Here is a 27,665-nt window from a genome sequence, read left to right on the forward strand (position 1 = left end):
TTGCGGTGTTCTCCCTGCCACACCACCCTGGCATAGCTTTTCTGAGGCAAGAGTCCAAGCCTCTTCCTCACTTCAAAGAGGGTTATTTTTTCTTTGACTTTTAAAGCAACTATTTCTTCTTCTTTTTTCCAGCATGGACACGATCTGGAATACACCGGGTGATCGTCTTTGCTATTCATGCAGTGGGGAGATTCCCGACATTTCTCTGACTTGTGGTCGTTGGCGATGCAGTTGGCACAGGTTTCTTTACCTCTGAAAGATTGTGAAGCATGGCCGAACCTCTGGCACTTGAAGCAGCGCCTGGAGTTCAATATGTATGGTCCGACATTTATTTTCAGGTATCCTGCTTCGAGGGAGCTAGGAAGTGTGCTCGTGCCAAAAGTTAGGACTATGTGTTTTGTCAAAAGTTATTCGTTTTTTCATCTGATTGTTCTTCGTTGGACCTTTACTACATTTTGCTCTTGGAAACCCTCGAGGAGCTCCTCATCGCTCAGGTTCAGGAAATGTACTTCAGAGATAACACCCCTACATGTGTTTAAAGATCGGTGAGCTGTGATTGTGATATCCATGTTTCTGATACTGTCTATGTCATAGAGTTTTGTTACTTGTTCTTTCCTTTTTATTTGTGTTCATTTTTGATTCCTTGTATTCCTTTCCTATTGCTTCGGCTAGTGATTTTGCCACCAAGAAGGAGCACAGTTTACGCAGAGTTGTACTTCCTTCGCCAAACAAAATGTGAAAATGGGAGAAGTTGTTTAGGTCGGTTTGGAGATTGGAATGAAATGAAACTTAGGTGCGACCTCTTTTTGGAAGTAAACCAGGGAGTTGAGGGAACACTTTCGCCATTAGATATATGGAAAGTTCGGCAACAGCGCCGACTGCCCACCACGGTTCTCTACAAGAATATGCGGCAGAGCTTCATAAAAGAGTCTGCACAACGCCAGTCATACGCCGCTGCTATAATCTAATAGGGTATACCAAGGTTGGATGACCACACACGGTTAACCCTTGCCGCTAGGAAAATTAGAAGTGACTAGAAGAGAGGACAAGACAGGAAAGATGTAAAGTGAGTGGGAAAGATGAAGGTGTAGGTTGAGAAAGAGATAGGAAAAAGCGACTGCCGATTTCCTCTGGGTGGGTCAGCCCAGGGGCGCCGTCTGTGTGAAGCCAGGGCCAAAGGGGTGTGTTGCCTCTGCGGGTCCGTGGTGTCACTACACACCAAACACCTGCTTATGCAGATGCCCCTGTGGGGAAAGTTCAAAGGGGCCCTGCAACACCTTTCAAGCGTTTATTGAATGGCTTCTTCTTCAAGCTTATTGCCTCATGAATCCACTGTCGCATACATTTTTTGCTTTGGTTAAGCATGAGCAGATTAACAGAGATTTGCCGCACACTTCAAGTGCTTTCTCTCTTCTTTCACACCAGCAAGTGCACTGAAAGCTTTGTAGAGAAGGGGATAATAAGGGGGCCAAAAAGACTTTCCTTAATCAGCGCACGTCATGACATTTAGCACTTTCTTTCTTTTCTATGAATGCGTACCCGGGCAGGCGGCAGCATCTTGCGATGGCCACAGTAACTTCAAGATTGCGATGCTGAAACTAGCCAATGGCAGTGAACTTGGGTATATGGCATTATTTGTAGAAAGAAGCCATTTCTGGCAGGTTTAAGAATTATCTGCAAATTTCAGGCCGCGTGCTACGCTGTTATGCTTGGCTTGTATGTTCTCAGGAGCCTGGACTACTGGTCAGCAGCTTTTTCTGAATATACCGAAAAAGTGTTGCAGGGCCCCTTTAATGATCATGGCATCAGAAAAAAATTGAAGGATTCACCTTGCACATGCATTTAATGTTGCCCTTTTGTTTGCCGTGAATAAAATGATTCCGATTCTGAATAGTGACATCACATGGCATTGCTGCAAGATTAAGTTTGACTGTGACAACCTCCTTTTTTTTTTTTTTTTCAGGAAGCATTTCTAGACAATGAGATATTTTTTTTATTAACATTTTTCATGGCATTTCAACCCCAAACCTAGTTGCAATGGTACAAAAACTTGCACACCATGTGAGGACTGTAGTCAATAGATATGTGCTTATGTCTGGATTGATAAAGCTTCATCTTTGAAGGGAACAGCACAACAGATTGGACAGACTGGAGGTAAATAGTAGAACCAAAACGCAGTCAAGTAGAAACGTTTCTATTCTTGGGCAGCAAACAACAGGGAGAAAAGGCACATCTGGCAAAGGCTACCCTGGAACAAAGCAACCAGCAAACTTACCTGGTGCTTCTGTGCCGAAGTTCATCATTGTTGATAGCTGATGAAGCTGAGGTCACAGATGAAGTTGAAGGCACATTTGATGTTGAATCATCAGCCATTTCAAAATCAGGCTCGCTTGTAGCCATCTGGAGAATGAGAAACAAAAAAAAAAACTGTACAAAGAGTGGGTTAAAGTGCCCTCACCAGCTCTAACATTGCAAAGAAAGTGCAGCATGTTGATAATACTGTAAAAATCATGTTGGCAACACAAGTTAGTAGTAAATATATCAGCAGCAAAAATATATAGTTAAACCTGGATATATCAAAATCGATAAATCTCAGGAAAAATTTGTTATAGAGAGAATTTCATTATATACAGGTTCGTTTGGAAAATGATTTGATTGATTGATAGGTGGGGTTTCACCTCCCAAAACCACCATATGATTATGAGAGACGCCGTAGTGGAGAGCTCCGGAAATTTCGACCACCTGGAGTTCTTTAACATGCACCCAAATCTGAGCATACAGGCCTACAACATTTCCGCCTCCATCAGAAATGCAGCCGCCGCAGCCGTGATTCGAACCCGAGACCTGCGGGTCAGCAGCCAAGTATCTTAGCCACTAGACCACCGCGGCGGGGCTTCGTTCGGAAAATGAACACGGAAATTAAACAAAAGGGAGACTGAAGGCAGAGCTAAACCAAAACACTTATTTTAAAGTAAAAAAAAAACTGCGTTATTATTGGGATAGCAATTATATGGATACTCTTGGCAGGTTTTTGCCGACGTCGCCATGTTCCATAACAAGCCAAAATTGATAACATGCCCCCGCGCGTCACTTTCACGAGCGGTTAAAAGCGCACGAGCGCTGCTGTGGCAGAGATCAAATGAGTCAGCCCATCCCTATCACCTGGAATGTGCATAAGATAACATCTCCTGCGTGTTAGAACTGCCGTCGATGGCTCAATCAGAAAGTAAACCACCAGTTTAGAACGAGCATGAAACAACGCGGGGGGAGGGGGAATTGCTCGAGTAGCAATAATGAACTTGGATTTTCAGAGCGGCAGCGATCGCTGGCACGCTTGTTATCTTGACGAGTATCAATGCAGTTTTAACGCGAAGGGACTTTGCGAAAAGGGCACTTCTCCCTGGAGCAGCCATATTTTCCCACATCCGCGTTTGTAGGAGTTCCCCGATATCAGATCCAAAAGAGTTGGCTGCCATTATAATTTTTTGCTATCACGTTCATGGCATTGCATTCAACACGCCATCATGTTGCCAGAACTCATCGGCTTAGCGCGAAAGCTACCAGCCTGAGAACTCGCGGCGCAGCGCAAGACGGGAGCGCGTGACGAGTCAACCTCTGAAGATCCGTCGTCACCGTGGTCTCTGAGAGTTTTCATCAGCGCCTAATCTGACATCCCGTCAGTGGTGACGACATGGTTGTCCGAAATGAAGAAAAGATCGCACTTTTGCTGCAAGGTCGAGGCAATGAGGGAGATAAGCGCGCCGAGCGCGGGCAGCTCTTTTTTTAAATTTTCATATTTATAGATACGTATACATATACGGCGAACGGCGGTGGCGGCGACACCAAAAAACCAGCTGAGGCTGCCCACATAACTGCCATTGCAAAAAAAAAAAAAAAAAAAGCAAAGTTGAAGCTGAAACTTTGCACGCGCGCACGGCGCCGAAAACGAAGAGTGAACGATACAGACACGAATAGCACGGAAAACTATTCAGTAAGGCGCCCTCCATATGCAGTGCCGCCACACATATGCGACGCTAACTAAAAGCGTGGCACTGCCAACGTGCAAAAGCAGTTTTTTTTTTTTGTTTGGAAAGGGGGGGGGGGGGGAACTTGCGCATTCCTGCGGCGGCGAGAACGGCAGCAACGCAGGCTTGTGGGGTGCAGGCGCCCTTGCCCGCGCGAGCCGCCGCGGAAGATGCATGCTCGCGCAAAAATGCCAAAATGCAGAGCAAAATTCCTAGATTTTCTGTGGGAAAAACTCGTTAAATCAACATTGTCTAGCATTGTTACTTTGTTACATAAAGGTAAAAAATGCATGAGCTTTTATGGAACAACGGCAGGGAATTTAAAAACTTCGTTATACTGAGGAATACGTTATATGGAGGTTCGTTATAAGCAGGTTCAACACTATATACAAAACTGGGAACGTAAAGGCAGGTGAAGTGCAATCGAATAAAAAGTTGGGCGAGTTGGTGTATATTCATATTAAAAGAAAAAAAAAGTGCTTTCCGGTGTTGACATCTTCCATCTTGTGCACTGTGGTAGTGAAGGGCGAGGGGAGCAACAACAAACAATTTGCCCAACAAGCCTAAAAAAAGCAGCTACTACTGAAAATTTCAAGCAAGCCCTCATCCCCCCCTCCCCCCCTCCCGCCTGCCCTCAGTAAGCCTAAATTCTTTGCAAAGGAGAGGGGAGGTGCCTTTGCTGGAATGGCACCAAGAGTCAAGGTGGCAGCAGGAAAGTTTTCCCACCAGGAAAAAGAAAAGTGGGCATGAACCACCTCAGAAGTCTTCTGGCTCTTGTTCATAGCAAAGTGCAGTACAGCTCACAAGAAACACAATGCCAATGTGATTATGCCATGGGAAGCATGGCATGGAAGCACCTCCGATAACGAGCACACGCCTATGCAGCAAACGCATATCTCCGAGGTCTTATGTTTGGTATTTACACCACACGTTTGTCAAACTAAAAATACAGCTTGAAGGTCGTTTTTCTTTACAGGAATCTGAAAATCTTAGACATCAACAAAAATTATGGCCCTTTAGTGTGAATCTGTTCTTGCTAAATGGTCATAATTTTTATAGTCTCCTTGCATAAGTACCAACTAGCCCGGAAATGTATTCTTTTAGATAACCTGAAAACCATCGTGGGCGTCATGCATGAAATTCGGTGTGCGATCATTGTGTAGGAAAATAAAAAAAACTCCAGCTTTGATGACATTTCTGCTAAAACAGGCACTCATAGATCACGCTGCTAAGCAGGATTAGATCAGATCGGATTCAATCAGGCAGTGTTTCATGGATACGTACATATTCACGGTGCCAAATGTGCGGTGGTGTGGGGTGCTTTTCCGGAATGGCATGGAAATTTCAAATTAGTGAAATTGGAGGAGCCCCTTGTTCAGAACTTTACAGTAGCACTAGAGATATTACAGTGACACACGCCATGAAAATAGCTGGAAACTAAAAGAGAAGGTGGCCGGTGCCTGTCTTAAGCTTGTTTTCCCCAAAACACACATGCCATCCACTTGTGCTCAATGTCACACACTACGCTTACAGTGCCCCAATTATCAACCACAACTCAAAACACTTGGGAATTCCCATGTCTGTTAGTTACGTTGGGTTTTATGGCGCAAAAGCAACAATGGCTATGATGCACCAGATACTGGGTGATTATGATAATAGGGTTAAAATGTGAGGTGAAAAACAGATTTCTGTTTACAGTTTGTTTAGAAGACCTGTGGCATCTAGAAACCTAAAAACATCCTGTATGGGGATGGGTGCATTTTCTGATAGTATTAACATTGGGTGTAGAGGTGTTTGTGTTCTGTAAAATTGTTTAAAATAAACGTGTCTACTTTTTTCAAAGGCTGGGCATGTTATTAAAATATGATTGATAGTCAGAGGTTCCTTGCAATGTTCGCATTCTGGCTGATCTTCTCTGTGCAATAAAAAGTTGTGGGTGAGGTGAGTATGACTTATACGCAGGCGGCATAGTGTTACTTCGATGAAGCGCTTTTGGTGATTGCAAGACTTCCATTCTTGTAGAATAGGCTTGATAATTTGAAGCTTGTTATGCACTTGAGCCTGCCACTCTTCTTGCCATTTTGCCCTAAATGCTGTCCGACAACTGTTGAAACAGTCTCTGAATGGTGCCCTTATTTCTGCTATGCTTTGATGACCTGCCCTTGTTGCTACCCTGTCTGCCTTTTCGTTTCCTGGGATACCAACATGGCTCGGCACCCATACAAGCCGGATTGTCTTGCCATTTTTCTCAGCTCTTTTTAGATTCTGTAAAATGTCCCCGAGAAACGGTTCGTTTTCCGACCTTAAATGTAGGGCTTTTAATGTGCTAAGTGAGTCAGTGTATATGACAGCTTTTTTGTGATTTCTTGATAAAATTTTTTCGAGAGCAATCAAAAAGAGCATACACTTCTGCTGTGAAGATAGATACGAATGGTGGCAGTCTTATACATGTTTCTGAGTGTTTTGATATGACAGCACTTCCTGTATATTCTTGTGTTTTTGATCCATCAGTGTAGTATTCAGAGTGTGTGTTATATTTTTCTTGTACGGCTAGGAAATCCTGGATAATTTGTTCCCGTGGAGTTTCCTTCTTCTTTAGATGAGTTACTAAGGCAAAGTCGTTGTAGTGCGAAAAGTCCAACCATGGAGCCAGTCTTTCCGGCATTCAGACAACGCTTAGTGCCTGATTCGGTACTTTGTAGTCTAGACATATTTCTTCAAAGCGCAGGAAAAGTGGTCTTATCGTGTGCGGTCTGTTGTATTGTATTCTCGTACCGATGTGAGAGACAATAGTGTGACATATGTGGCTTGGTTTCGATCTGGTTATTAAAACATAGGATACAGTATGTAGTGCTCTTCTTTGTTCTAGGCACGGCTCGTTGCTCTCAGCATATAAGCTCTGGACAGGTGAGGTTCTATACGCTCCAGTCGCCAAGCGCAATCCATGATGATGTATTGGGTCAAGACATTTGAGGTAAGATTTTCTGGCTGAACCGTAAATAACGCTGCCGTAGTCAAGTATGCTGCGCACGATCGAGCGGTATATGCGTAAAAGGCAGACTCGATCGGCACCCCAGTGTTTCCACGATAGTATTTTCAGAATGTTGAGCGCTTTGTTTGCTTTCTTTTTTGTGTAATTCATGTGGGAAATGAAGTTTAGTTTCCTGTCAAAGACTAGGCCTAGGAACTGGTGTTCTGACTTGAGTGGCAGTACACTGTTGTTGATTTTAAGAACAGGGTCCGGATACAAGCCACACTTTTGTGAGAAAAGTAGGGTAACGGTTTTCCGGGTAGAAAAGCGAAAGCCATTTTGATCTGCCCATTTGGTCAGTTTGTTGATGGTTACCTGCAGCTGCCTTTCACATGTGGATATGCTTGAGGCCCGACATGCTATCTGAAGATCGTCAACATATAATGAGTGCATGATGGAGGGTGGGATTACTTCATCAACTGAATTCATTTTGACTACGAACAGTGTAGTGCTCAACACGCAACCCTGCGGCACACCATTTTTTTGGACAAAAACCCGCGATAGTGTGGAGCCCAACCGTACCTGGAAGTTTCGGTTTGATAGAAAGTCAGAGAAGTTATTAAGCATTCTTCCGCGTATTCCGAGATTTGCCAGGTCTCTCAGTATACCGCACCTCCACGTGGTGTCGTTGGCCTTCTCCAGGTCAAAAAACACTGCTAGGCAGTGTTGCCTGTGCAAGAAGGCCTCACGCACTGTGTATTCGAGACGAACAAGATGATCGATCGTTGAATGGCCTTTCTTATACCCACACTGATGATCATCTAGTAGGTTGTCTACTTCAAGGGTGTATGTTAGTCTTCTGTTTATTAGGCTTTCATATGCTTTTGCCATACAGCTTGTAAGTGCTATGGGTCTATCATCATCATCAGCCTGACTACGTCCACTGCAGGACAAAGGCCTCTCCCATGTTCCGCCAGTTAACCCGGTCCTGTGCTTGCTGCTGCCAATTTATACCCGCAAACTTCTTAATCTCATCTGCCCACCTAACCTTCTGTCTCCCCCTAACCCGCTTCCCTTCTCTGGGAATCCAGTCAGTTACCCTTAATGACCAGCGGTTATCCTGTCTACGCGCTACATGCCCTGCCCATGTCCATTTCTTCTTCTTGATTTCAGCTATGATATCCTTAACCCCCGTTTGTTCCCTAATCCACTCTGCTCTCTTCTTGTCTCTTAAGGTTACACCTACCATTTTTCTTTCCATTGCTCGCTGCGTCGTCCTCAATTTAAGCTGAACCCTCTTTGTAAGTCTCCAGGTTTCTGCTCCGTAGCTAAGTACCGGCAAGATACAGCTGTTACATACCTTCCTCTTGAGGGATAGTGGCAAACTACCTGTCATAATTTGAGAGTGCTTGCCAAATGTGCTGCACCCCATTCTTATTCTTCTAGTTACTTCAGTCTCGTGGTTCGGCTCTGCGGTTATTACCTGCCCTAAGTAGACATAGTCTTTTACAACTTCAAGTGCACTATTACCTATCTCGAAGTGCTGCTCCTTGCCGAGGTTGTTGTACATTACTTTCGTTTTCTGCAGATTAATTTTAAGACCCACCTTTCTGCTCTCCTTGTCTAGCTCCGTAATCATGAGTTGCAATTCGTCCCCCGAGTTACTCAGCAATGCAATGTCATCGGCGAAGCGCAGGTTACTAAGGTATTCTCCATTGACTCTTATCCCTAACTGTTCCCATTCTAGGCTTCTGAAAACCTCCTGTAAGCACGCGGTAAATAGCATTGGGGAAATTGTGTCCCCCTGCCTTACACCCTTCTTGATTGGTATTCTGTTGCTTTCTTTATGGGTCTATAGCTACCCGGTAAAGTCGGTGGTTTTCCAGCCTTTAGAAATGATACTATGGTTGCCATTTTCCAGTTTGCGGGCATTTTGCCAGTTTTCCAAATCATGTTGAAAAACTTTATTAATGTTTGCATGGCAGCTTGAGACAGGCGCGCGAGCATTGCGTAATGAATTCCGTCTGGACCGACTGCTGTCTTTTTTCCCGCCGAAAGCACTGTGCTTAACTCTTGGAGTGTCAAGGGACCGTTGTACGGCTTATCTAGGCCACCGGTTACGGGTAGTTTTTCTTTTTCGGTTGTCTGTTTGTATGCCAGGAAGGATGGCGTGTAATTAGCGGAACTGGATATAGTGTAAAAGTGTTCGCCTGCTCCTCTAGAGATGTCTGTGTGCCTGGGTCTGTAAGTATGGGTCTGTAAATATGTATAAGTTCCCATGTCAGAAGTGTACAACATTTTTATTGGAAATTAAAGAGACCCTGAAACGGTTTTTCGAAGTTTCGTCAGCGTTTAGGCTAGAGCATTATCAAACCATTCGCCTCGCAAATTTAGTGACACGCCGTGTACCAAGGCCGCTATGGACAATTATACCCTCCTTTTCACCTCTGCCTGGGCTCGTCAACTCATGAGGAACGCTGGCGATCGCAGAGCCCTCATGAGCGCGCTTGAAGATTTAAACTTTTACCAGTCTAGACTTCCGAGACAGCACACCGACAGGTTGTGCGCAGTCTCTGAAGTCATCACATAGTGCACTCGGCAGCACACATGCCGTCTGGCAACAGAGACGAAGATCGCTGAGTGGTTCATTTCTGCGCCGACAGGTGCCACTACCCTACCAGCCTATCTTACTTCCGTGCATTCTACAAGCCATTAGAGCCAATCAGAGCAGCAGCCACGGTGATGTGGCTACTGACGTGCTCTGACCTCGTCAAGTGGCCAGAACATCTCACTTTGTGAATGGGTGGTTGAAAATGTGTTTAACCTAGTTACAATGATCTGCACAGATCTGCAGAAATTCGCATTTGTAAATATTGTAATAAATTACACAGTTTATGCAGAAAGCTCAAATCGGTCTTTAAATAACCCTTGAGAGATGGTCTACCGGCACAATGTGTTTGTAGAAAATCCGCAAAACCGTTTCAGGGTCTTTTTAACTGCGCTGTACTTAACAAAAAAAAGGAAAGAAGAGAAGGTAGCAATTGTCACATAAAAATGACTTGGGCTTTTGCGTTCTACTAGAAAAAAGTCAGCGAAGAAATTTGAACAATTATGAATGCTGGTCAAGGCGATGCGGCAAGCCTTTGCTGCAAACAGAGCAGCTAATCTCCTTGCATGATGGCTTTGCAACAGTACCTCTTTCATTACTGAACCCATTTCAAACACTCTTAGGGTAGAACGCTCCGTGAATGGTACTTCGTATATAGGCTGAACAAAAAACCAAGCAATATTTCAGCAATGTACCGCAAAAACTCAAATTAGGGCCGTACTCATGTGAGAGCTGCACTCCAAATTCACAATCTAAAATATAAAAAGTAAAAAAGAATGTGCATGCCCCAGCACAAAATATTCTGTGTGGCACTTTTTAACATAGCTGACAAAAACAAAAAGCTTTAAAAGTGACAGGTATATCCACCCCAATCAGTAACAAGTGCTAGACTGGCACCGTGTGCATGGTGTAAATGCCTGTGTGTATCAATGTATTGCAAAATTGACAGCACCACCACTTTCCCAAAAAAGAATTCCAAAGATGCACAGCCAAAAACTTGGAACCGAAAAATGGATCGACAGAAACATGAAAAATCGCGAAAAAAAAAAGTGTTACCCTTATATGAGTGTAATAAAACATGTGCACGTTATACACCACGTGTCCAAGTGAACAGAGGCAAATCTATGTGAAAAAACAAGATACACTAGTGGGAACACTGTTTTGTCACCACTGCCTTGAACAAGTTACATTTGTTTTGGCATTGATCGCTTTACCAGTGAAAATGAATACTTTAATTACTTTACTACTTTAATTAAATACTTTAATTACTTGTGCAATCATCAAAGCTTGAATGTACAAAAATATCATAATTAAAAACGTCAAATCCAATAGTTCATAGCTTATTTACAGCAGTGTTTCAAAGGTTCGCCACAAATATAAGGATGCAGAATTCATGCATGTTTCTTAAAAAAAAAAAAAAAGCCTAACTACGTGGCACTGGTTCAGCTGTTACTAGATATAAGCAAATGATCATGAGATGCTGCATTCCAGAGCGTTGCACCTTGCCTAAAGCAATCATAAAAAGTATGATCAAACATTTTTTTGAAAGCGCTGCTGTTGCACATGCTCAGCGAACACCATTATTACAGTTTTGCACCATAACTTGGAAAATGCAGTAAAAAAAAAAAGGAAAGATGTAGTGGCATGGAAATGATTTAGCATGATGCTTTCATAGCTAACGCATAATTTGGCAAATGAGCTTACAGAATTATAAAAAGCAATTAATGCAAAATGAGAAATTCAGAGATCTGTTCACTGTAGTGGCTGACAAAATGTTCCAACTATGGTACCTTTCCGCCCAATTTCAATCACTGTAGCTTGGCTGGAGTTTGCCAGGACAGACTGTTGTGCATGTGTGCATGCACATGCATGCATAGATATAATATGTAGAGGTGTCCAAAAAGCGAAATTTTGGGTGCGAAGCAAATTCGAATATTAAAGTGTGAATGCGGATCGAATTGATTGTTTCTCAAATATTTCTAGGATACTTTTCAAATAGTTCGAGACTAAATTATGGGAAAATAAAGTTGAAGAGGATTCCTAAGCATATTCTTACGAGATGTAGCAACATGAAAGTGTTTCTTTTCAGTAGAATGATGAAGTACTGGCAGGATGGTGTTGCATAGTTGTTTTATCAAAAATGAGGCAATGCAAAGGCTGCATTTAGCAGTACATGATTTGGTGCAATCAAGTTGCTGCCGAGAACACTTCACACGTGAAAGACAAAGGTATATCCTCAGCCTCTACACCTCTTTAAACTTCTGTGGAAGCGCAACTGATGTGGTGGACTTGGGTGTACTCCCGTCGAGTTAGAATTTTTAAATATGCTTGTAGACATCAACATACAAGAAACCTTTAAATCTAAATGCTAAAAATCTTCGGTACCCGATTTTTCGTACTTCCTGCCCAAATTTCAGGTCCAAAACAGCATTAATTGAGCCCCCACATTTACCTCTGCCACATCTATCATCTTCATGTTTGAACCAGTGTTTTCTCGAGCCAATACAGATGAGACCAGAACTGAGCTTAACCATTTACTGCCAGATGTCGCGAATTTGTGACATACCAAAAAACTCCGAGCAAGTAAGTAACCAAATGCGTTCCACCTTTAATGCCGGCTGTCAAGTACTCATGAGGCATGTAGCTTTCAGCATGAAACTTTAGCACTGTCTCGTCTAAGGTGTTTTAGGCTAGGACCAATTGTATTGAAGCTGATGGTGGAAAGCGCGAAGCACATGCAACAGATCCAAATTCCTTTTTTCTCGCCTTGGTGACTTACGATCTATCTTCAATAATTTTGTTTATTTGGTGTGCATGCACTCAAGAGGTGGCACACAACATGTTACCTAGTTCTGAAGTGCGTTTTTTGTTGCAAGGTCCTCGCTTCTGTGGCACACGAAGAATTTGCAACCTACACATAAGTATGCATTAAAGTTGCATTTTAGATAATTTAGTTGTGGCATCATTTAAAGGTTACTATTTAAAGCTGGAAAATTAAAACAATTTCCATTTTGCTCAGCAGTTGCATAATTCAGGCATTACAGGGTTAAAAGGCAGCTTTTCTGCAATACGATACTGATGAGGTGAAGAATACAAAAAATCTGAAGGCATCATTCTTAATTGGACGTTGATTGTATTTGTCTTTAAAAATTTCGACCACAAAGGAGCCTAAAAGGCAGCTTTGCTGCAGCGCAAAAAACTGATGAGGTGAAGCATACTAAAGATCTGAAGGGGTCATCTGACGTCGACTACTTTGTCTTGGGGTAAGTTCGAATAGTAAAAATTCCAGTGCGAATCGAATTGAATAGCAAGCACCATTAAAAATTTTGAATATTCGCACACCCCTAATAATATGGCAATTTTAGTACGATTCCTGCATACTTCACCTACACAACAACTTCCCACCCCCTATCCTCACTCAATACAACCTCTTCAACATCTTGTAAAATGAAACCTTCTGATGTAATCCCTAGAAGGCAACCACACAATCCAATTATATTCAATTTTAAAGGCAGACTTCCTGTGTGAAATGCTTGCACTTGGTACCCGGTATGACAGTGATACACCAACTAGCTTACAACATATTTCAACTGTATACGCATAGAATGAACATTATATTTGTACAACTTGATATTTTGGAACATATAGCAAAAGTATACAGACCCTGGGAGTGCGTGCCAAATTGCATTGATGTGCTGGCGCCTGTTGTCGAGAGAGCTCTAAGAGCAGTGGTGTGCATGCGTGTCCTATTATATCTGCTTGCCGTCATGCAGCTTTGCCAAATATGATTATAGTGCTTGTCGACAGAACATCAAGTCAGTGTCGCTTTCTCTGCACCATGGTCGCAGCTAGGTGGCTCGCACACTCCGAGCACACTGCTTTATTTTTTTTTTATTTATTGCACCTTAATATGGCATGCTTCCATATGTTTATTCAAGTTTAGTTCAAGTTTATTCATTGCTGAGTACATGAGTACAAAAAAAAAAAGAGCTCACATAATATATACACAGCACCAGGAGGTCCCAAAGTAATGTGGCAGCAACTACGGGAACTGTTTGTGATAATTTAATGCCACATAAAAAAACACAATACGGTAGAACCTCATTGATATGTTCCTGCTTAATACGATTTCCCGGCTCCTACGCTTGAACTCGCGGAAACTAGAAATGCCCCCCATAGAGCTATGTGTTCCTACGTTCCGCTTAATGTGTTCCCGAAAAATATGATTATTCAGCAGCAACATTCGGTATTGCAGCAAACTGTGGTTGTATGATACGTTTCGCGGGCAAAAATTCTCATTCAGGTCTGCAAAAAAAACCCCTCTCGCGTGTTTGTGAAGTCTGCGCAGCAACTGAGGTTTCTTTGCTCGTCCCGCACACTTTTTTGTTCAGACCCATGGCTACAACAGCCAGGAGAACACTAGAGCTAACAATGTGGCACAAAGAATGGATGCGCTGTCGGTCACCTCCAGTTTGCCACGCTTTGGCACAAGATGAATGTGCTGCCTCTGCTACACAATGCACCGTGCATATTTCTCACTTTCACTACATCTGCCTCCTCTCTCAACCGCGTCTCACGCACAGATGGATTCTGTCATCGTGTTCTTTCTTTAAAAGATTTACAAAGCCACGCCCATTTAAGTATGTTAGCCACACACCTTTCAGTGGTAAAGATGCAAACACGATGCACCTCTCTCCAGTAATTCCCTTCCCCGCTCATTAGTGAAAGATGCGTGCCCCTCTGTGTTATCTGGGTGTCTGAAACTCTGCAAGGAAATCTCCACCAGAAATAAGCGTCGCCCAATGAGATCGTCGTCAGTGATTGTCAACTTCAAAGAGAAAAAAAAGGCATATGCAGGCTGGGACCTGTGTGAGGCTGCACGTTGCTCAGTAGTTCGAGACTCCAGACAGTTGCGTCAAGCATGGTGTCGAGAAAGCGTGAGCCCTTGCACTACTTGAGCACTACTTGGGAAAGTGTGATGAGTGAAATGATTAGCAATTATTCTAGGAAGTGTGGTTTTCGGCAACAGCTAGCACTGGAGGATACAGAGCGCAGTAAAGATGACCCTGTGGCGTGTGCTCAAACGTCAGACTCTGGAGTTTTGCAAATACACAGCGCCACTTTTCGATGCAGTTTTGAATAGTGTAAAGTCCGACTCCCTTGCAATTGCTGCGCAACCAGGTGCAATACAGCATTTGAAACAATGATCGAGTTAAATATTAGGTGTATTTGCACACTGAACACTTTGAAAAAAGAGCTACAAATGTCTTTCCGCTATTCGGATGTGTCACCGAACCGCTGTGAAGTGCTTGCTAGTTCACTTGCCAGAATGACGGCGAAAACAAGAGCTGACGCAACAGTTACGCGCTCTACAATAAGAGACCCCAGTCGACGCTACTATTGCATTGTGAATTGCCACGGACATAAAGGACTACAGTTTTACTAACTTCCGCAGTTTTTGTGAAGCAGAACGGCGAGAGCGCTGGATGCAGGCCGTTGCGAATGTGTTGGATAAGCGAATTACTTGCGTTCTCCACAGCCATTCACACAAGAAAGTGTGATAACGGAGGTCTCCTGAAATTGTTTGAGTTGCCTTGACGGAGAACCGTGGTAATTGATTACAAAGCTAGGCGACGCGTGCGATAAACCTCGCACATGCCACGACCACTGATAATATGAAGTTGTCGCCAATACACAGCATTACGCACGTAGGGCTTTAAAAGCTCTAAGTTCCGGCGTTAATTAGGAAATGCGAACAAGTATGTCACACAGGTAAATCACAGAATTATCGCAACCAAAATCAGGTTTTTCTTGCCATTGGTCTCCGCAATTCCCGGAGCTATCTCAGAGGCTTCAGTTTTGCCTTTCGTTGTACACCGAGAAAGTGTACACACATGTATCCTCATTAGCCGTATATACAAACGAATAACAACCATCAAGAGAACCATTCTAGCATGCATAATAAAATAGTACAATGCACAAGAAGTGAGAGATTGATTAAAAATGCACCTGCAAAGGCGAAAATCGCCACGGCTATTCGTGCCCGATAAAGCAAACTTTGTACCAATGATCCTAAGTAGATTGCTTGTGTATGCACTTCATCGCTTTGGCATCATGTGTATGCCCAAGTTTCACGCATTTAGGCGTTACAGAATGCTTGTCGGAGTGCTTGCCTCGAACACGTCATGCGATGCTCGCTTTCACTTGAATTGCTAGTTGCAGTACGCCGAAATAACTGAAAAATCTTTCGGATCGTATCCGCAGTTCGTTTTTATGAGCTTCCTACTTTTCTGAAGCGAGGTTGGATTGAAGGAAGGAGCTTACCAGCTTGCCAGGTTGTCGATATTCAGAAAACCGCACCTCAAGAACAATGAACGGGGAGGGCATATGACCGTTCGCTTGCGAACGCACTACCCTTTGCACTACCCATTTACAGCCGGCGTGTCGATCGGGGCGCAGGTAATGGTGTTTTTCGCAGCACCGCTTGGGCAAAGTCCGACGTCTGTGAAGCGTTCTCCTCCACCAGCGTCAATGCACCCTTCGCCGAGTTTGTCTCGACAGGCGACAATGTTCTGGCTTGTGAGCCGCAAAGTGTCGCCGAGATTGTCATGGAGGTAATGGGGGGCGACGCAGCTAAGGAGGTGGGGGATGAGGCACCAGATGACAGCGGTTAGCACGAAAGCGTGCGCTGACCTGCTAACTTCGCCGAAGCCCTTGCTGGACTAGAAGCCTTAGAAAGCTTCTTTTGCCCGAAAAACTATGAAAATTCGGACAAGGGGGTCTACAACGTGTGCTGAAGAAGCTTTTCTTGCCCAAGGTTGAGAGGCAGCAACAGAAAATTATGTTTTTTGAGAAATAAATGTTTTTTGCCCTTACACCTCTACATAAACTTCTCAGCCTCAACTTTTGCTGGATTTGGATCGTACGTTTATCTGCAGAAGTTTTTTATTAGAAATGTATTAATGAGGTTCTACTTTATTTTGCTCGAGCCATTCAAAGGCATCGATGAAAATAGTGCACCATGTGATAAATGAAAAAAGAAATAAAGTGATGTGTGCTGTAGGCACAAGTCAGCACAGTTGCCATTATTGTAAAACCATTGCAGATGCGATGGAGCAGAGAAATCGACGCCCAGTTCATGCTTAATCAACAGGCACCACAGCCATGTTAGACAAAGGCACCAGACTACATGATAGAACAAGCCCGTGCATTGCTGCGCCTATTGACATCAAGTGCCCCAGTGGCAGATGACAGTTCGACTCGTTTTGGCGAGCACTCCCGTGGCCCGTATACATTTCCTCATGAGTGTACATGCATGCAACCTAATAATAGAATGCAGTATTTCCTCATGGGTGTACATGCATGCAACTAATAATAAAGTGCATTTGGCTGCTCTTTCTGAACCTAAAATACTAAGATATAGTTTCTGCAATAGAACAAACAGTAAATAGAGAAAAATTCATACATGAGAAATGGGAGAATGTGAATCATCAGAAGAATCTCCAGCTGTTCTGCAAACTAGGTGAAGAATGTGAGTCTTTCCAAGATCCTGCATTAAAAAGCAATAACAAAACACATTATGAAGGTAATTCCAGAAATAAACAGCTCTACTAGACTAAAGAATCATCCCGAATGAAAAAGAAACACACAATAGACTGTGTGCAAGCTGTCCAGGATAACTCACAATCAGTCATTTACTGATACTTAGTACTGCGTTTGACACTGCGTATGCAAGAATATTATATTCCAAAGATGCCCCCCCCCCCTCCCCATTTTAAAAATTATCATTTTGAAATACTACCTAAAGGCCAACTCCGGTGATTTGTCCAAGGTAAATGGATCTTAATAAAATTCAGTGGGTGCATTCGTAAGCACGTTTCCCCCTTTATGCCAAATTAGAGGCATGAGAGTTTCGCAAATTGTTTTCAAATAAATTTCATAGATTGCCTCAAAACGCTCACCTGGCTTGCCAGAATTATTGGTAACATTGTGAGTGTGACGTCAAGCTCTGCCAGGCGACGGAACTTAAGTGCCACTGCAGCGTCTGCTTGTCTGTTGTGAATTGTGGGTGTATGGGAGGCGCATCCTTGTTTGAGCGCGGGATTTCCTTTTCCATGTGAATGGGTGTGCTATGGGTAGCAAATGGTATTGTGTGATGGGCGGCATACGATAACAGCCACTGAACACTGACAGCTGATGACTACACTTCGTCTCGATCATAGGGTGTTTTAACTAGCACTGCCGGCTTACTGCACGGAAAGTACGGTTAATATCATGCCTTTTAAAGAAGCCACAGTTTCTCCAAAAAGGACGCAGCAATGCATGCGATAGCAACATATTCGAATGTTTTACAAAGCAAGGCTAGCATTTTTAGGAGCAATATTAATTGTAGTAAACATGCACTTGCTAATTAACCAAGTTTCTTGCGGCATGGCCACAGTAGATGACCACAACAAAGCTCGTGCGTAGTAACGGCGTTGATATATGAAGTGAGGCTGGCAGTCAACTCATTTAGATCCGATCTAATGTAACTCTACAAAACACTGCTGTAAGAGAACCCCGCCGCTCCGGTATACTTTCCGCACTGTTTTTTCGTGTTGAGAGCGCAGCCCGTAGAAGCTTTTGCCTGCTGTAGGGGCACAAAGCGCGCATGTTCATGTGCCGTGCGATGGACAAGGTAAAGTGTTTAACGAAATTGCGTTAGGGCACCATGACAAAACAGAACCACGATGAACTTCTTGCAGGTCAGTGAAGGTTGTGGAGTGTTCCAGCTTGTGACAACAGACAAAAAATTTGTGCTGAGGACGTCATGTGCACATATGTAGTTTCGCGTTTGATATGTGTGCAGTAACAGCTTGCACATGCATATTAAGACACCTTTTCTGCTTCGCTTGCTATGCTCGCCCCTTTGGCATTAGAACAACTGTGTTCGAGTGTCACTTTAACGTGCACAAGGTCTCTGCGGTTGCACAATACTTACAGCGGTGATTTTTTACGTGGAATATGGGCCTGGTGACCAGGCGCCGCGTCGGTCGCATGAGCGAGGAAATGCAACCATATAAGGCAGTGCACGGCTGATCGTGTTGTCTCTAGAGTGCTTAAACATAAATGTTGTGAAAACATTGACACCACACCCACCATAGTCAGTGCATCTAGCCCGCGTTCTCTAGTACTTGCTTCGTTGTCGGCAAGCTGTTAATTGCTGTGTAATAGTAGGAGGAAATGATTTCGCCAACGGTATCGTGTTGGCCAAGAGTGTTGAACGCTGTTCCATTGGTTTCGAATTGTCACAAAATGTGCGCTGCGCAGCCCAGGTGCTTACCAAGCTAGAGAAAGTCGAGCCTTCTGCTTCACATTCGTACGTAAACGATTGAAAAGAATTTGTGCAATCAATATGGCTGACTTTCGGCTTCACAGCAAGTGACGTCAGGGCCTCTCGGTTGTTTCCTTCCTCCATGAAATGATGGGTAGTACACGGATTTACCTAGTCTTGTACTTGAGGATGGTGAATCGCACTTGTGGCTTCGTTTACTGCTGCTTTTGGTTTTGTTTCGAGGGAAAGAACAAACATTGGTCGATTGTTGTTTCGTGACAAAGGAGCTTCAGGACACGCAAAGCCAAAAGGAACGTAAAGTATGAAGACCCGGCAAATCTGTGTACTACCCAGGATTCCCATGCTCGCTGAAGCTCCATGCGTTGCAGCTTCCATAAACATTTCCACCAGAGTTCCCTCTAGTGCATTTTCAGGAAACTCTATAAAAGTCTGTTGTAACAGTACTTAGATTTCACGTACTCCTTTTGCAACAAACTAAAATCCTGTTCACTATGGAGGTCTGTTGTAATGAGATTATACTTATATTAATACCTCGGGTTTAACGTCCCGAAGCCACGATATGATTATGAGGGACGCCATAGTGGGGCCCAGGCTCTGGAAATTTTGACCACCTGGGGTTCTCTAACGTGCACCTGATATCCGAGTACACCAGTCTTATTTTTGCTCCCATAAAAAATGCAGACACCGCAGCCGGGATTTGATCCCGCCAAGACATGTACATAAATTAAGCATGGCCATCGACAGGACTTTGCCTTAGGGGGTGCAACCCTGTCTTGCATCAAGGCGGGAGAGGGGGGCACTGATGTGGCCTCAAGAGGGGAGGGGGGGTGCTCATGTAGCTTGAGGGGGGATAGTGTCCCTTTGGCACCCCCCCCCCCCCCAGCTGGTGCTCATGTAACTAAGTCATTAAATGAAAATATTATTACTGAGGCTTGCTGAAAATTTACCTCCATTATTAATGTTCCCTTATAAACATTTCCCGTTAAATAGCCTTTTGACTCATATACACAATTTTAACAGGGTGCAGCTGTCCCTTTTAAACAAATGGTACACTACAGCATCTACTATTGGTACATATATACAAGAGACATAAAAGCAATCGAGACAATAAATATGAAAAAACAAAACAAGAGAAAACAGAATAAATGACACATGCTAAAAAAAAAAAACAGGCAATCACCATACCACATACACATTTAAGCAGTTAAATGGCGATTCTCACCCTCAAACACAACTTCTGTTGTGTTGCTATGCAGCCTGCTTGTAGTACTCTTGTATTGAATATTTAAAAACTATCATAAACTCACCATGCGAAACACATCTTTCAAGGCTATTTCATTTTCTAGGAGCTGTCCTGAATAGATCAGCTTCTGATCTTCTGGCCTCTGCATGAGAGAGTAAAAATTTCAATTTTTCATGGATGCTTCTTTAAAGATTGATTAAACTTTGCCCTATTGAGTTTTCAATGTGCCTCAACATTCACATGTCTGTTGCAACATTTGATATGCATGAGGAACATAATGGCACATTATGATAGCATGACGCAAAAGTTGACAACACCACTCTTAAGGTAAAGTTGTGGCCATTTTATGAATCGCAGAAGTTACGGAACGCCAGCCTTCACGTGAAGCACGGCCAGAAAGACGGATTTGTGAGACAAGCAACAGAACGCCTTTAATGAAACCCAAGAGAAAATGAGCGGCTCCCAAGAAAGTGGGCAACGAGTGACAGCAACTATCAGTTTCTACTAGAAACCACAGCTGGAGCAACCTAATCCTCGTCAGAACCGCACCTAAGGAAGCAATGAGCGGAACCGCTACATTACAAGCAAGTAAGCCATGATTATCAACGACATGGACTACCTGAAACTCAAATGCAGCTCGATGCAGGCAATTAATGAAAATCAAGAATGAGGCTACAATGCATTTGGAAAGTGAGAGCGACGACCAGACCACGTTCAGCAAAGTCATAGACAAGGTTTTCGCAAGCCGCGGCGAGCTTCAAAACGTCAATGCCGATATCAAGGACGTGATTCCGGTCGAGGAACTGTAAAATGAGTAAGAGTCTGTTGCGCATTATGAGGATCAGGCGCTTGAAACAAGAGCTCAGCCACAGCAATGCACGGTAGACCTCTACTTCGACCAACACGTTGCCTGCCCCAATCACAGCTGCATCCCAGAACTTCGGACCGCATCTCCCAATGCTGACGATCAAGCCGTTTCATGTTGATGTGTCAATGAACATTGTTTTGGGAGCGTTTACAATGGAGCTGTTCACACGATCCCATCCCTGAGCACTACAAACAAATTTCACTACCTTCGCAACTATCTGGTAGGTGAAGCCACAGCTGCGATTGCCGGGCTACCAACAACGAAAGCGTGCTATGACAGTGCCATCCAGCTGTTGAAACAGCGGTTCGGGGACAAGGGCAGGATTATACAGCAGCACTTCAGAGCTCTTCATGAACTTCCACCGGTGATGTCTTCATTGGATACAAGGGTACTACACTAGCTTTATGATGCAGTCCAGCTGAACGTCTGCTGCCTCAAGATTTTAGATGTCCCAACGAGCAGTTTTTCAGAAATGCTATACGACATTTTATTTCAAGCCTTGACACAAGAAATCGTCGTTGCGTTACACAGTCATGGATGTCGCCATGAAGAAGCACAAGGTGCGGAAACATCTGCTTCAGTGGAGGTACCCACAATGTATTGCAAGAAAATTGAACAATATGCACAGAGCTCGAAACAAGAGAGCAGTGTGCTCCATCGATGCCCTCTATCAAACCCAACGACAACCACGGAAAACATGTGCCATCAGTCCTACACCTACCGGGAGAATTGAAGCAAGCACAAGACTGCTTCTTTTGCAAGTCTGCAGAACACGATACAGAGGCATGGAGCGCTACCCTGACCATACTTGAAAAAAAAAAAAAAAAAAAAACACCTTCTGGCTAAATTTATGCAGTGCTATCCGTACCCTAAGAAGGGCCACCACGCAAATGAAAGCCGGCAGAGGTTGGTGTGCGCAACATGCAAAGGCAGGCATGCTTCACCAATAATTAAGAAGACATGCCTACCGGTGAATATGTTTGCGTCAAAAGCCCCTTCTCGTGTGAGAAAATTCAATGTCGTCGAAGTTCGCCCGAGGAGCCAGTACAACAAAAAGGAACACACCAACTGTACATGATGACACTAGTGGTGCACGCACTTCTTAGCGCTCGCTGAAGAGACAGCAACCCACGATCACTCCTTCTTCGTCTGCTATCTCCGACAACACGCTTCTCATAAAAAGATATATAGAACTCACTTGCATAAAAAAAGGCAGAATACAAACCTTTCGAAAGAGAAATGTCATGAGTGGCCTATATTACAAAATAAGGACATGTCATCATACTCTATGCAATATTTATAAACATTGCATCATTATAAAACTACACACTGTTTTAAGTGCACTGATGAGGATATACAGCAGACAAAAACAAGCTACAACTGAAAAATGGTTTCAATGAAAAAAGGTGCACTTTCTTGCATGAATATCCAACATTACAATAAAGATGCCAAAGTTCACACTTGAACCTGTCCATTTGCTCCTGCTCACTATCGAACATTTCTAAATACATTTCTGATCTACAATATTGAGCGAAACGCCTATGAAGGTTGAAAAGAAACTTAACCTTATCAGCACAGTCAACAGCAATGCTTGGCAAGATGAAAACTAAGCTTTGCTGTTTAGATAACAAGGTGTCAAATGTATTTCACCCCCCTTTCAGTGCAACCTTGAGGTTCAAGAAGTAGGTGTATAGACTCAAACCTCACAAACTTTAAGTGTTGAAATCGTCTGGGAAACACAAGCTTGTAATGTAGATGTGTGAAAATGAGTTTAGTGAAAGAATGAACCGGGTTATTTGCAGGCAAAAGGTGAAAAAAAAAAAATTAAATTGAGGTTCTTTTTACACAATCTCAATTGATAGAAAATAAAAGATTCTTCTCAATGGTAACTTTGCTCAGTTACATAAAAGTTACAATATGTTTGCCTTGCTATTGATCTACATAAGTACTGTGGTGTTAGCTCTGTTATCCTAAACACACATGAATTAGGTGACTAGCAGTGCATTTAAACTGGCTGTTTTCATTTGTATAAGCTATTGACAGATTTAAACTGAAATATCCATTGCCCAGCTAAACTCAACCTATAAAACAGGTCTTATATTTACTCTAGGCCATTCACAATCAATCAGCACACATTACATTACGACACATACAGCTATTCAAGCCAGTATTTTATAGCAATGCCTATGCCTTTTCATGCTTGGCCAGTGGTCAAGCATGAACAGGATGAGGTGAACATAAGAGTGGATGCAACTAGCATACAAATGAGCATAACAAACTGCTAGAAATTACGGAACCAGTACTGCTAGTGGAGTTTGCCAACCACCCACTCAAAAAAATTTTGCACAAGCACATAAGCTGCTTTCAAGAAAAATTTGTTTATCAGCACTCATTTTGAGCAAAGTGAGCCTACAAACCGCTCACCCCCCAAATCCCTCAAGACCTAGCTGTTCAATACGTTGTTGTCACTCGCATACAATGTGGAACTATGAATAATATACAGAAATCACGAACGTCATGTAGAAGTTCTTCACGAAAGAAGGCAAGGTCACAACACTGTTTCTGAAAATAAGGCAAAGTGATAATGTGATTAAAGCATAAAGTCATGAAATTAGAGAATGAGCATGCATACATGGTGATAATGAAGAACTGGATGGCTAACAATACTTTGACTTGTATACAACCCACATAAGTGCAACGCAAAGTTATGAACTTGAGCATCTACATACGAATTATTTTGCGAGTGTTGGTATTGTGTACTGTTGCTTCACCTATCACATGCTAATTTGATAGATTAACTTACAGGTTTGTTTGGGTAGACATTGGAAAGGTGCTGCTTGAGCTGTTGCACGGACCAGTCCAAGGAACAATAAACCTGTTGGTCTCCAAATTTTTGGTTAGGCGCCCGAATCACAAGGCAAGTGCTCATATTTTGAGCAGCCATAAATGCGCTTCTCCGCAATGCTTGCCCCCTGTAAAACACACGTACTTACATGCACACAAAACAAATACAAAAGTGTTTCCTTGACGCACGACAAGGACACAGGTGATAGTTTACGCTTGTTTCCTGGTTTCCAAGTGCGAGCTGCGAAGTGTTCATGCAAAGGTCGATTCCAATAAACAATTCTGCAGTTTCAGAAACGAGAAATGCACACAATACTTATTCCGCAGCTGGCCCACGTAATGCCCTGGAAGCACGCAATCAACATTGTAATTCAAAGAACTTTACAATAGAAGCAGGTCTCATCTTCGCGTAAAACATCAAGCGCGCGATGCGGCCCGCAACAAGACGAAATGCTTACCAAGTGATGATGTGCCGCTTGAGCGCTTATCGCTAAGTGCTGCGACAAACATCTCAGCAAGAAGCACTGCTATTGTTTTTTTGTTTTTTTTAAGAAAGCTCGCGTTGTAGCATTATCTTGCATCCGACAGTTTTTGTTGCGGGCGCCTATATAATCGTCTTCAGTATTAGAACCCTTCGCGCACTACGCACAATTTGCAAGATACCCGCCAGTGAATCAAATACAAATCTTCGGCAAATTGGAAGCCGCATCACTCCTATTACCTAAAAACAATTATCACGTATGACGTAAAAATATAAGCGCCGGAGAGCACCACGCAGTAATAAATCGCGCATAACAAAGCTGCTACCCTACGTAAAATGCACTGTGGGTGACCTCGAAGGCGAGAACACTTTTCAAGGGTTAGACTTTCACACAGCTAGAGCGTAAGTCGACAAAAATGATTAGAGTAACAGTTACTGTCGTCTAACAAGCTCCTCAACGCGTGGCAAAATCTCAGTCGGGAGAAAAGGCAAGAATCAATTATTGACCAAACCTCCGCGGCGATCCTGAATTGCTGACTGCACCTGTCCGTGATCGCGTGCTGAAGAAGAAGTGATCATGCACGTACCTTGTACTGTCTGAATATGAGCGATGATCACAGTCCACGAGAATTTTCGTATGCATAAAGCAGCAAAATCACACACCGCTCAAACAAAATCGTCCCAACCCCCCTCGAGTGTTCTGCAAGAGCCGAAGATTTGTCGTTCACTCATTGGTGGGTATCTTGCAACGAGGGTAGCGCATACTCTCGCCACGCAACCAACAACACCGCCACCCATGGCGCCGCTGTAGCCGCGGTTTACGCAGCACAGAGGAGGCGCTAGTTTACGTTTACATGTTTGCATATCGAAGACTGTGCGGCTGTTGGAGGCTCCGGTTGTTTGTTGCTATAAGTGTGATATTTGCACCCTTGCATTTGCTTTTTATTTCACGTGCGTTAAAATAATTGATCAGTGAGGATGCCTTATCTTCGAAGGTCGTGTTGGTACTACGAATGCAACAGCGAAAGTCTTGTAAGTGTGTTAAATAATGTGTTACCGGTGCGCAGGTTGCGGTTACAGCACCCCAGACATTATATTTCCATGCCTGCTTTCTGTCCCTGCTTTCGCATGTCAAAGTGAAAGCAGCGATTGAGCCTTCCTGCTGACCCGAGGTTTAATAAAAGTAATGAGTGTATACGTGTCTAGAAAAACTTTGGTGGGAGACTGTCTTGTTAAAGGAGGCGTGTCTCCAAAACTTGATAGTAGTTTAGCTTCTTGCTGACCCTTTTTGATCGCCTAGTTTCCTTTAACTGAAGTTGTTTACGTTAACTGTCTAAAATAGAAACCGACATGAGCTGCTTGGTGTTGGGATAGTGTTGCACATACGCTGCATGAGTGATCGCAGGGAATCATTTTAGTGTGCTTTTCAGCTGACTTATAACTATTGCGCTGAAATAGGTATTTCAAGTAATGCTGTCGGTATACTACATTTGTAACCTTAATGCATTCTCTGAAGCCCATATGATGGTGGTGCTTTGGAGGGCTCCGATATCCCCAGCTGCTTTCCATGCTAGCAAACCTCTACTGCATGCTGTGGATGGTTTGGACAAAGGGCCATTTGTATATGAAGTTTAACTCACTGACAGCTTAACGGGTGGGCCGCGAATATGCTGTTGTACTATAATATACATGCAGTTTTTTTTTCTTATGCATGAAAGGTCATAACCTGGAGTATTAATTAATCTACCCTTATCCTAATTATGCTAAGTAGGTTGGTTAATCCCCGCGTCCATCATTTTTCGTTTTTATTTGTGCAACAACGCAAGATTGTCGTGATGCTTGTGGCAAAAGGTAATGTTACAAGAAACGTCACCTGACTAGCATTCAGCACCATACAAGCATTCACTGCACAGCACAATCACATGCGTGTGGTACATAACACACAATACTACTACTTAGAAATGATTGATAGTAGCCGTCAAAATTGTAGTTATTCTAATCTGGCAAGCATTAAACAGTTGGAGCGCAGACAGCATAATTGATAGCAAAGAACATGTCTGTTAAGTCACACACACTTGTGCACAGATTCGAAACATAATTATGTTATTTCTGGATTCATAGCGACAAGGCTAGTTATAACTCCCCAAATTTGTGTGAGCTGGGACTCTTCCTAATGATACTCCAAATGACTTCCTGCAACCTCCTGTCTTTTGCTTTTTTACACATTCAGCTCTCATATACTTCTGGGTACTGTGGCTCACAGTCGCTACTTAAATATAATTTTGTCTAATCTGAGGCATTTCGCAGTCATTTCATTTGGCAACATTGTAATGTGCTTGTTTTTTGCAATAATGTAAAGAGATTTATTTCCTGCTAGCTTTTCTTTTATTGGGCTGCTTTAAAAAAATAGACAGTTAGAAACTGTATACTTGAGTAAGTGCACCCTTAATTACTTGGATATCAACTTGTCAGCTTATAGTTTGTATTTAATACTATATTGTGTGCTTTTTCAGCCATCTCACTGACCAGCATCAAGCAAACATAGAGGTAAAAGGATCGAAGATGGTCATTGATGCTTCTTTCAAGACCGGTGGCCAGGTTGATGGTATGTTTTCACTATGATATTGATCATTCTGTGAAAATGCATAGCCGTCTAGTCCTGCAAGATGCTTCTACCTGATGTGCTGATTACTTGCCATAAAAAAATGCACTGTATTATAGAGAGTTAAATCTAGGTTGTCTTTGTGGCTGTAGAAAGGTCTCTTATGATGGAAATTACACAGGCACTCAAGATATGCTTGCATCATTGCCATTGTCACGTGTTTCCAGTATTATTGGCACAGCTGTGCAGAGAGTCTTCAGAAATGCAGTGTTTGTTTTGTTGCAAAAACAAGTGGATGCACCATTAACGCTGCACTCAATCACCTTAGTGGCAGAGCCAGGGCAGTGTTTTGCCTTCCTTTAGTGGCATGGGTGTTGTGCCACTAAACATACTAGCAGTTCTGCTGATCTGCAGTGTGCATTCACAACTCCTATCATTATGGCACTAAGCATCAGGTTCATGTTACCGAGTATTTCACTGGGAGCTAGCCTCAAGTTGCTCTCATCTTGTGCCTCATTGAGGTGTGTCACCTGCCACACGTTCGGCAACGCTTGTCGTCAAGCTAGTATTCTGAGGCGCTCGGTTGATGGTGCCAGGACACTGCTTCTTTTGCTTAAAAGTTTCCTTGAAGGCTGCATCATGTTAGAAAGGCATATCCATACATAGTGAGAACACAGTATGGAGATTTC

General features: G+C 43.2%; 2 protein-coding genes across 8 annotated transcripts in view; one reads left to right on the top strand and one right to left on the bottom strand.

The window, feature by feature from the left end:
• Positions 1 to 25,121, bottom strand: part of Herp (Homocysteine-induced endoplasmic reticulum protein) — a 57,193-nt gene extending 32,072 nt beyond the window's left edge. Inside the window, exons 1-7 of one of the 6 annotated variants that reach the window (XM_075878115.1) lie at positions 24,962 to 25,089; positions 24,108 to 24,175; positions 23,853 to 24,021; positions 20,246 to 20,323; positions 17,566 to 17,733; positions 17,070 to 17,153; positions 2,276 to 2,400 (exon numbers count right to left, since the gene is read on the bottom strand). In XM_075878115.1, the coding sequence (XP_075734230.1) occupies positions 2,276 to 2,400; positions 17,070 to 17,153; positions 17,566 to 17,733; positions 20,246 to 20,323; positions 23,853 to 23,993 (596 nt within the window). In that variant the 5' untranslated portion in view covers positions 23,994 to 24,021; positions 24,108 to 24,175; positions 24,962 to 25,089. Of the gene's footprint in view, positions 1 to 2,275; positions 2,401 to 17,069; positions 17,154 to 17,565; positions 17,734 to 20,245; positions 20,324 to 23,852; positions 24,022 to 24,107; positions 24,176 to 24,886 lie in introns of all 6 variants that reach the window. The other 5 variants (XM_075878113.1, XM_075878114.1, XM_037428498.2 and 2 more) reach the window with 5 other exon arrangements.
• Positions 25,122 to 25,265: 144 nt separating this feature from the next.
• Positions 25,266 to 27,665, top strand: part of c11.1 (maestro heat like repeat family protein c11.1) — a 235,084-nt gene continuing 232,684 nt past the window's right edge. For both annotated transcript variants that reach the window (XM_037428500.2, XM_075878112.1), the window contains exons 1-2: positions 25,266 to 25,406; positions 26,888 to 26,979. In XM_037428500.2, coding sequence (XP_037284397.2) covers positions 26,937 to 26,979 — 43 coding nt within the window. In that variant the 5' untranslated portion in view covers positions 25,266 to 25,406; positions 26,888 to 26,936. The remainder of the gene's footprint in view (positions 25,407 to 26,887; positions 26,980 to 27,665) is intronic.

The sequence above is a fragment of the Rhipicephalus microplus genome, chromosome X (genome assembly GCF_043290135.1).
Source record: "Rhipicephalus microplus isolate Deutch F79 chromosome X, USDA_Rmic, whole genome shotgun sequence".
NCBI lineage: Eukaryota > Metazoa > Arthropoda > Arachnida > Ixodida > Ixodidae > Rhipicephalus > Rhipicephalus microplus.